The sequence below is a fragment of the Montipora foliosa genome, chromosome 9 (genome assembly GCF_036669935.1).
Source record: "Montipora foliosa isolate CH-2021 chromosome 9, ASM3666993v2, whole genome shotgun sequence".
Classification (NCBI taxonomy): Eukaryota; Metazoa; Cnidaria; class Anthozoa; order Scleractinia; family Acroporidae; genus Montipora; species Montipora foliosa.
In genome coordinates this window covers 28,328,822-28,340,053 of record NC_090877.1, presented here as the reverse complement: position 1 = coordinate 28,340,053, position 11,232 = coordinate 28,328,822, and the positions used below count along the sequence as shown (strand labels likewise).

The 11,232-nt window shown below is 38.5% G+C and overlaps 1 protein-coding gene across 3 annotated transcripts in view; it reads right to left on the bottom strand.

Annotated features, from left to right (window-relative positions):
• The window catches only part of LOC137972049 (E3 ubiquitin-protein ligase RBBP6-like), a 63,719-nt gene that overhangs the window by 25,922 nt on the left and 26,565 nt on the right, over positions 1-11,232 (bottom strand). The window contains exons 2-3 of one of the 3 annotated variants that reach the window (XM_068818858.1): positions 11,071-11,096; positions 9,457-9,568 (exon numbers count right to left, since the gene is read on the bottom strand). In XM_068818858.1, the coding sequence (XP_068674959.1) occupies positions 9,457-9,568; positions 11,071-11,096 (138 nt within the window). Of the gene's footprint in view, positions 1-9,456; positions 9,569-11,070; positions 11,223-11,232 lie in introns of those variants that run through there. The other 2 variants (XM_068818857.1, XM_068818856.1) reach the window with 2 other exon arrangements.

The following is an 11,232-nucleotide window of genomic DNA, read 5'->3' as shown; positions in this document are numbered from 1 at the left end:
TTTACTTTTTTCAAAGCCATGACAATTTTTATCCTGAAATCATTCATATTACAGGCAAAACTTTTGCAAGATCCAACAAAAAAATATTTTGTTACAATACTAGTAATAATAATGATAATTATATAATAATAATAATAATAATAATAATAATTATTATTATTATTATTATTATTACTATTATAGATGGTTTTCACTCACATGACTTGGTGGCCATATTGGTGTACAAAACAATACAAAATGTATGCATGAAATATGCATAAAAATAGAGTTTGGTTCCCAAAGGAAAGAACATCTATTGTTCTTGTACCCAACATGGCCGCTGTGACGTCCCGTGAAAACGATCTATTATTATTATTATTATTATTATTATTCTCTAATTTAAAGAAGGCTAAGTACAATAATGATACATAAGTTACCTATGGTACAGCCAAAACAATACACCATGTAACAGAGAGTGAGAGATTACTGACAACTTCTTTTTCTAAACCATAGTTCACAGAGTTTATAATCTCAGTAACATTACATGTAGATGAAATGTTTCAGTTTCAGGGTGTGTTATTAATAATTTATTTATTTAACAATTTGCCAACCATTTAGAAAAAATAGGGTGGCAGGATGGTAGTAGGGAGAAACTCGATTACCAAACCCTAACCCCAATCCTAAACTTGACAGTTATGCAAACCAGAGACAAAAACTTTCTCAAATTCTCCCAACTCCCCCTAGTGTTTAGATGAGGGTATGTCAACATGGAAAAAGCCCCCTATTGCTTAAATAGTGTAAATGTAAATATATACATGTAAAACATATGAATTGTATATTAGAAATTTCCGAGGGTATATAAATGATGAATTAATAATAAGAAATAAGATAATAATGGTAAGGATCTATGTATAGCATTGTTAGAAGTTCTTTAATTGATTCTTATGCCTTATAGAAGGATTTAAAGGGGCTATGTCACGCAAAATGTTGTAATTTGATAACACCCAAATTTCCCAAAAAGTAGAATGAAACATTGCAGTTGAACAACATAAAAGAAATACAGCAAAAGGAAAGAGGCACATGGATGGACACAAATGGACAAGATTGAAACGGATTGCATTTGGGTAATCTTGAAAAAAGTGAGGGTTGTTGTCCTATACACCCAAACTGAGTCCGATGGACGAAGGCCATGAGCAACCAGACTCACCGGAAGTCAGTTTGCGAGAGACTTAGTATATATGCAGCAAAGTCTAGTTGAGGAGGGGGTGGAAAATGTCGGCAAACGGAACTCCATCGGATCCGATGGAGATGGGTTGCCGTGGCAAGAATCCATCGGACTGCCGCAAGTCAGTTCGAGAGAGACTTAGTAAATATGCAGCAAAGTATAGTTGAGGAGGGGTGGAAATTGTCGCCAAACAGACTCCATTGGATCCGATGGAGAGGGGCTGCCGTGGCAAGAATCCATCGGACTGCCGCGAGTCAGCAATAATATTATACGAAAATTGCTCTGCGCCGATCGTTCTATCTCGATCACAGTTTCCATATAATCGCTGCCATACGATCGATACAATCATACATGTACTTAATTACTCAGGCAATTCAACCGAGTAGATTTTTGGCGAGTAATTGTGTGACCAAGTGAAAAGGAAACGTTCCATTTATCAAATATCCTAATTTTACTTCCAAAGGTTGACGATGGCTTCGGTGGTTCAGTGACATTGCCAGTGCACATCGAGCCAGACATTCGGCGAACAAGTTCTTGCTGGGGTAGTGATAATTTTTTTGGGTTTGTTAAACATCCTTCAATGTTGTTTTTTCACTTACTTATTTTCATAAATAAATAACATATCAGTTATTCCGAATTAATCACAAATTTCAATTAGAAAAACAAATGAAAGTTTTCATCCAGGGAAAGGCTCTCGTTCACACAGATTATCTTTGTCTTCTTCACTGAAATCAGTGGATTTGACTGAAAAGCTAATAATTTATTGTTGTCAGAGATTGGATGACAAGAATTTTTGCCGCAATCAGAAATTCAATGAGCTGGATTTGCGAAAATCTTGTTCAGCTTCATGCTTTAAAGAACGAGGTATGGTGTCGAGTGCAATGTTTCGTGATGTTGACTTTCGCCTCATGTCTTAAAGAACGACTAATGTTACATGTGTAGCGCGCTTGTATCGCCTCATGGCTTTAAGAACGACGTATATTTCACGTGTAGTGTGCGCTTGTTTCGCCTCATGGCTGAGAGATATTTTCTGTCACGCACGAACTGACTTCCGAGAGTCTGATCGACTCTTGCCAGGAAGAGCTGTCTCCATCGGATCCGATCGAGTCTGTTTGCCAACTTTTTCAACCCTCCTCGCGCCTCGGTTCCAGTCGCAATCGGACTCAATCCGCCTGCAAGTGAAGACAACCCGACTCAGGCAGAGTGTATTGGACATGTATGAAAAAAGTCGGCCCAACAGTTTTCAAGTTTACGGCAAATCACTTGGATAAAGGCAGCTTTTGTTTGGAATCATCTCGTTTGTGATGATTATAACAATAAGTTTATCAGTAAAGGAATTCCACATTAACATTTTCGAGTTTTAAACTCATGATTAACTAAACATTTCCTCAAAACACCATAAAATAATGTGACATAGCCTCTTTAAATAAGAATATCAGTCTTTAAACCAGTGATTCACAAGAAGATGACTCTTGATGGATAGCCGTATAGTGCTCGTCTTGGCCCTGTGTCGAAAATGCTCTGTGACCATAGTTCTTAATTATCGTTCTTTTGTTGTTGCTACTGCAGATCGAAGATCAAGCAATGTCTTGTATGGCTCGAGGAATTCTTTAAGACCGTTAGGAGCAAGCTCATTCAGTGATTTGTAGTACCATGTCGCATGAAATTTTTGCAGGATTTTTATTTTGCAGATTGGCATTTTTCTTTCGGATGACCTTTTTGAGCAAGTTTAACATGACCTTTGGATTGACTGCTTTGAGTTTGTTTCTTGTGCCTCAGAAACGTTTTGTTTGCAGCAAGCTCCGATTGCTTTTTCTCAATGCAAATATCTAAATTAATGATCTTTTTCCCCCCATGTATGATATAGTAACACAAGTACATTGAAAGCCATTTTTAATTATATTAATGGAAGTAAATTTTTGCAGTTTTTAATTTAGCTGGTGTTTTTCTTCTGGTGGAACTTATTTTTGCAGATCAAGTACTATCTGCAAAATCTGCAAAAATTAAACCCACAAAATAAAAGTGCTACACAGTAGTTGTTTATACTGAATTCATGATGAGAATGGTAACCTGCAGAGATTCTTCAAGGTGTTGGTTGTATCATCTCGGGTTTTGCTAAAAGCAGGCCCGCGGCCCAGCGGCCCGGAGGCCCGGAGGCCTGGTAGTTCTTCTATCCAGCGGTAAATCCACGCGCATGCACAGATCTTCATCGGGTTTGGGCGTGCAAAATGGACGACGGTGAGTTTGAATTCGTTTACCATTTTAATCATTTGAATCCTTGTTTCTGTTTGTTGTTGTAAACAGACTCAAAACAACAGAGAATGACAACATTTTTCACTTAGCAACATGCGACGAAAGAAAGGATCGAAAAGGATTGAAATGATTATTAAAATGGTAAACGAATTCAAACTCACCGTCTTTCATTTGCGTGCCCAAACCCGATGCAAATCTGAGCATGTGTGAGGATTTACCACTGGGTAGAAAAACTACCGGGCCTCCGGGCCTTTGGGCCACTGGGCCGTCGCGGGCGGTGGGCCGCGGGCCACTGGGCCTTCGGGCCACCGGGCCGTGGCGGGCCATGGGCCGCGGGCCGCTGGCCGCTGGGCCGCGGGCCTGCTTTTAGCAAAACCCCTTTCATGAGTTAAAGGGACAGTTTCATGGTTTTGCGCATGTCCAAGCTTTATCGCTAGCAGTTGTAAATTTTACGGTTTCTTACTGAACCAGATGATGTTAATTAAACACAGAGAGTATCAAAGCAAATACACTGAATGACTAAGGCCCAAATTTGGTGGAAGACACTGCAGGTTTACACAGAAAATATCGAATTTAGCTTTGATCTCAAATTTATTGTACGGGTCGAAAATTTATAACGCCAAGTAATCTATTCGCATGCAGTAGGTTCATAGCACAAAGGAAATGATTACAAAAGTAATTCCAATGAGTAATCAATTACTATGGGATTGTTTCCGTTTCCTGCATCAGTGCTTTCGATTGTTTCAATAACAATGGAATTAAATGGGCTGACGTGACAGTTTGCCCATGCAAAAAGACGTGAAACTCTCCCTTTAGGGACACACTGTAATTTCTTGATCTGGTTCTCTGGAATGCTGGATAGTAGGCTATTACAATAATCCAGCCTATAGGTAACAAAGCCATGGATTAACCCCTCGTCTGTTGGCTGATCTAGATATTTCCGTATCTTACTTGTAGCAGCACTCCAAGGTTGCGCACTTCTTGCTTTAGGGCGATGACTGAGTTTCTGAAGGGCATTTCTGCGATTTCAGGAACTGAAGTCGCAAATCTAGAATGCATTTAGGAGCAGTTCTGTTTTGTCATCATTTAAAACAAGTTTGTTAGTGGTACACTGAGTTTTTATGTCATTAAGACAGTTCTGTAGTAAGCTGACAGTGGCACCGAAATTACGCTTGTCAAATATGATATATAATTGGGTATTGTTTTCATAAGTCATAGCTGGTAGCTCATGGGCACTTAATAAATCTTCAATTGGAGCCACGCATAGGGCAAAGAAGAGTGCACCTAAGACAGAGCCTTATGGTACCCCATAGAGGACGAAGATAATCCATTGACATCAACAAATTGACAACGACTGGTGAAGTATGACTTGATCCATTTTAGCATCTTGCCAGATAAGCCAAATCTGTGTTGAAGTCTATGCAGCAGAACGGCATGGTCATGGTCAAAATAATGGTGTCTAGGAGGATAAGAAAAGCTTAAAAAGCCAATGCCTACTGCTCAAAGCAAGTAATTCTGTACTCGTAGAAGTGCTGTCTCAGTGCTGTGGTATGGCCAGAATGCTGATTGAAACTTTGGATACAGATTGTTTGTGACAAGATGTTGGTGTAACTGAGGATGAAAATTCATCAAGAAACAGCAAGGTATTAGCTGTACTTTTCTTTTGAGGTTGGAGGACAGTAGATACCCATCAGATGTAAATGAGATGAGATGTGAAGCTCTAGATGTTTAAGTGATTGAAAAAACTGGGTGGCAAGATGCTTGACTGAAAACCCCTTTTATGAGTATAGGACACACGCCTCCCTTAAACCCCCCCCTCCCTTCCTGATCAGGGAGAGAGTTCATCAGACTAGAGATGATGACCTAGTCCTGGGAATCCCGTATGAACCAGGTCTCGGTGATAACCATTATGTCCATTTTCTTTGATAATATTGTGTAAAAGACAGCTGTTGACTTGCATAATAAAGAGCAGGCATTCCAACGACCAAAATGCCAACCAACAGAATTTTGGCTTTTAAGTTTTGTTGTTGCCACAGTTTTGAAACTTACAAGTGGTATTCTCTAGTAGACATAATAACAGGAATATATTCTGCGTATTTAGTATATTCGATGAAGTCTCACGAGAGAGCAAATAATTTGCTTGGTCATCCATGCTTGACAATGTAGAAGATGAAGATTGAATATTTAATGAGTTTCTATGTTTAGAAATAAGAACTGATGATTTCAATCTTGAAACAGACGTAATAGGCCATTTCCGAGTTCATGTCTGCTTTCTCTTCAAGGCGAGTCTAAGTGCGAAGTTTTTGTCATGAAAATTAGTTTTCATTCATATGTAAAGTAGAACTAATTACCATCACAAAAACTTCACACTTGGACTCGCTTTGAAGAGAAGGCAGACATGAACTCGGAAATGGCCTATTACTTTGTTCAAAGAACAAAGTACAAGATTTGACTATGTTTTTGGACTTCTTGTCGAATAAAAGTGAGCTTCTTTGTTGCATAAACATCATTAGTATTCAACCTAGCTTCCCGTTAACTAATTTCCCACTATCAAAATTACCTCCAGAACCTACTTTTTCCACAGAATAAGCTTTTTTAACAATGTTTTTGTCTTCTGAAATGATACAACTCGATTCAGAGGCATTTTTTGAAAAGAAATTTATCACTTTTGGCATTGCGTGACTTGCCCTAGTTTGCCCAAAAATATGACCCTTTATCACCTCACTAAAAAACGAGTTTAAGTTACATCAGATGAAGATAATATAAAGATTCAGTCAAGCCTAAAAGCGGAGCTCCCAGGTTATTTATTCTTACTGACTGTACGGTTGGTGAAAACAAAGCGTTTTGGAATTTGTCTGCATTTTGGTGTTTCTGGGTACTGCTTAATTAAATCGTTTTCTTTGCTTTCTTCTATAATAATTATAGAAAAATTCATTGCTTAACTAGTGAATTCCGTGGCAAATTTCACCAATATTGCATGAATCATGAATATCATGTCGGTTTTTCAAGACAAATTTACTGTGGAAGTCACCACTTCGGCAATGAATTTTTCTTGAATTGCACGAGTTTTAAAAGAAAACAAGTAAATCCTCGGCAAGCAAATGCAAAGGCAAAAAGCCATTTCAGAGTCAACTGTCAAAAGCCAGCGGATAGGAATCATGCTAAAATTAGAAATCATAGACGTACTAGCTCGTGATGTCACAGATTGTTAGGAAACTTTACTCCCCAAACGAGATCATTCACATTTTGATTTTTTCTCATTGAAACACGGCAGCTTGGCTTGGAACAAGAATCAGCAAAATACAGCAACCAAGGACAAACTTCAAACAAGACCTCCATCAAATTACACGTACATGTTTTAAACAAACTTCTGAAAACACAAGCTAGTGACATTTCTCCTTAATTTTACCAGGACTTGTTGCGGTTACATGTTCATAACATAAGGGCAAAATTTTCTTGTCACTGTCAAGGCAAATCGAAAAACAGTTATGCAAACAAAGTAAAAAAAACACTTGTTTGCTTGCATTTCAGAGTAAAACAAACAAAATCAACTACCGGTATTTCTTCAAGTCCAAAAGAGTACAGATAATTGCTATTTAAAATACAAATCCACTTGAAAAAACAATTTGTGGAGTAACTTCTTCCACCAAGTTTGAGCTATTACTGGTATACTGTTTTGTCATTCTTGTTCTCTTTCTCTCTTCTTTCGTTTCTGTTCTAGTCATTAACAGATCTTCTTAAGATAGGTAAGCTTACGCCAAAAATTGCAATACAGAGAAAAAAGCAGCTCTAAACAAATTAAAAATAAACACTCAGCTTAAGTATATATTCCTCCAATGCTTAACTTGAATAACTGTGTAGCCACTAGCGAGGACCACAGCTATCGTATGTCAAACTGGATTGAGACCGGCAAAAAATGCAGAAAGAAAATATTTTTCCAAACCGTTTTCCACCTGGATACCAAAAGCATTGATTGTTAAGAGTTTAAGCTGACGTAGTATGGCTGTGTACCTGCGTTGAGCCACAGAAAGCGCACGAAAAATGAAGCCTTAAATTTGTTTATGTTTAGGTGAGGTAACCTGGCTTGAGCCCGTAATCCAATACAAAACCGGTACCCTGTCAGCGGTCAATGTAAAAAAAAAAAAAACAGATGACTTTGATTGGCTCTAAACTTGAGCCAGTGATATAGTCACACAATACTGGTCAGTGGATACACCATGTTTTGACAGGTGTCAATTGACTACATGTATAACAGTCAACACTAATGCATGGCCATCCATCAAACTGACATTGGACATTTCCTTATAATTACACGACTCATCTTAATATGACAAGCTTATCGCTGTAAAACGAAAACAGGCAGAATTAAAGCTTTACATGTAGTTCAACAAGAAATAGCGTTTCTACATGTAAGCAAAGCCACGCTGATCTACAGTACCGGTATTTAGGTCTAAAAACCACTTTGAAGACGGTTACCTTTTACTTGTTTTGCTGGGTACTACTCTAAAAAATTCGATTTTCCTGGAGCTTGTCTCGTTAGTCTAGTGGATATTGGAATATACAAGGAGAACCCATCAATCCGGGTTCAACTCTTTGGCTCACTAATCTGAATGTTCTCTGCACATTGAAATGTTTGCTTCTTTGAAGTAGATTGTACGTCATGTAAGTTGAATAAAAAGGGAAATGTCAGTTTGAGGGATGGCAATGAGTGTTGACCATGTATAACATGGCAGTCCAATATCAAAGATGTATGCTGTAAACTGGTGTGATACTGGTCCCACTGGCATACATGGAGGGCTGGACATATGTTCGGTTGTACATATTTAGTATATCAATACCACCATAGTAAATTGTAAAGCATTTGTTTACTGGTTTTGATTGGAGCCAACGCCGTTAACAACAGTTTTAAATGTGAACACATATTCTACAATTGCACTTAACCATCAGGCCCCAGTTATTTGATGGGTGGACAGCGACATCCACTGGATAAATCACTATCTACTGGAAAACTCATTTGGTTTTGCTAGTATTTATCCGCTGGATAGTGATTTATTCGGTGGATAGTGCTATCCATGCAACTGGGGCCTGGTTGGGTCACGGAATGCGGACTTTGGATTTCGGACTACAGAATTGAACAAGATATCGAAACATAATAATACTGAAATACTGTGAATTTCAAAAGAAATCGGCTAAAATTCTTTCGAACTAAGTGTAGGCTACCTGTAGACTCTTGTATAAGAGTTAAAATCATGTTGAACAGATAAAGAAGCACTAAAGTATAATAATGTCCTGTTACGTCCACCACATTTCCCTCTCGTCGGCTTCAAAATACCAAAAATTGAATGTTCTTCAGTCATTGCCTTGAATAGGCATGATTGCATAAGGCAAATGTTTCCACCAGAACTTCACAGTCAGTAAATATTGTCGAGAATAATGAAACTGGTTGGCTACTCCTTCTACGATGAAGTAAAATGTGATATAGAGCCCAAAATTAAGAAAATTGAGAGCGTCTAGGGAAGCAGCCAATCATACAGCTGTACAAACAAACAATATTTACAACCAAGGAAAAGATGCCTGATAACTTCTTTTAACATTCTACAAATTATTGGAAATGATAATAATATTTCCAAAATTTCCTCCGAAATCAGTTTAACTAAATGAGGCACAGCAAGAGTCACAATGTCTTCACAGTTTCATGATAACAAAAGGCCAGGGCAAACAATGGATTGGTTTTTTTATCATTTATTTGTTTGCATATCAAAACTCTTTTGTTTATTTCCTTATTCCACCTTTCGGGATTTCTGGCAATTCATGTTAGGATTTTCTACTTTTCTACATGCTAAATACCAGTACATAAGTATGCATAGGGACAGGAAAGGACAACTAACATTTTAATATTGCCCTTAGTCCTAAACTAGCCTTAAGATGCACTGAAAAGAACCAACGACAACCTTATCTATATAAATTTTCTGTGGTCATTAAGTTTATCTTCTACTCACCCCATTGGTGGGGCAGTTCCTTATGAAGTGCCCTGGTTTGCCACACCTGTAGCATACATAACTGTGAGGAACTGGAACACCCGGTGCATATGGTCGACGCCCTTTTACATACCTGTAACAAGAAACCCAATAACATTACATGTAGCTTCTTACGTGTAGTTTTTAATCACAGAACCATGTAAGAGCTAATGAGGTTAAAAACTGGTTTTACACAGACATGCCATACAAAGGTAAGGTTTGATAATCAACAGACAAGTGAGTGATTCATCAATATTGCAGATGCATAGGACATCTACAAAACATGAACTCCATAGACCACCACTGTGGACTCAGTCCCTTCATGGACCAGGTCCATGGACTACCCTATAAACCACCCCTCAGTGTGTAGAGTTACAAGCAGTAAAATCTTAAGATGAAAGAGAAAAGTGATCCTTGCAATTATCTGGACAAGTTAAGCTCCAATGGGATTTCAACCCATGACCTCTCCATGACCTCATGACCTCTGCGATGCCAGTGCAATGATCTACTAACTGAGTTATGAAGCCACTCAGTTGGGAGCAGGTCAATTTGTTGGGCTCATCTGTTCTGGTGAAGGACTTGGTGAATGAAATGAATGTATATTTATCCCTTTGGAGCCACCAAATAGGTGGTGCAGGTGTCTATAAGAGACAATAACTCGGAGCAAACAACAACCCTATATTACTACCACAGTGTTTTCACAGACAATGGCTTATTTTTGGATTCAAATTCCAAGAATGAGACTCCCATAGGAGCCCAATGACCAATCACAAGACACTAACTTGGCGTTATAGTGTTTGTCATTGAACCGTAACTGTCTTTGCTTTTTGCCGAAAAGGTGGTCTAAAATAGATTGGTCTGTAAAAATGCAGCGGCTTAAATTGTCCAGGTAAGTGTGTGGATCACTTCTCTCTCTTTGATCTAAAGATTTTTCTGCTTGTACAGTAAAACATATTGAATTTACAAAATAAGGGGTGGACCACAAGGGGTCCATGAAGCAGGTCCTCAGTGGTGGTCTATGGACCTAGGGTCTATGGACCTGGGGTCCATGTTTTGTATACGCCCTGATACATAATGTTACACAGCACTACATGAGACCACAGCATGCTGGGATATGATGTAACACATATTTGTTTGTTTGTTTGTTATTTATTTGTTTGAGCAGGTTGAAGTTTTGGCAGCTATTCAGCCGATGTGGACCTGCTATACCCACCCACCCATATACACACAGAGGACAGCCACAACACCGGGAACTTCATCCCCTACTCTTCTCGAATAGTGTGTGGGTTCTTAACGTCCCACTGGGAACTAATGAACATGGAAGTTACCGTATTTACCCGTGTATAAGTCGATCCCATGTATAAGTCGACCCCCCATTTTTGATGGCAAAAAACGCCATTTCTTAATTCCTTTGTTAAATGTTCATGGGACACTAACCTTGTATTCTTCGATTTCTGGAAATGTGGATACACGAAAAAATCAGGGCCTCAAGCGCTTAATAGTTTTGTTGTTAAACAGGTGTTATATATGCGGGCATTTTGTCTTTGAGTTTCGAAAAAGTTCTCAGAAAATCGAACATGTAAACCTCAAACTCACCTGTTTCGTTGTTCAAGGATAAAGGGCTTTAGAGGATAAGCACAATGCAACATCACAGAAGCAGGAGTCAATCTTTGAAAATAACTTGGGAACGATGCGAAAATGTGCAAGATTTAATTGGTCCTTGACTTATAATTTCTCAAATGACAAACAAAACAAAAC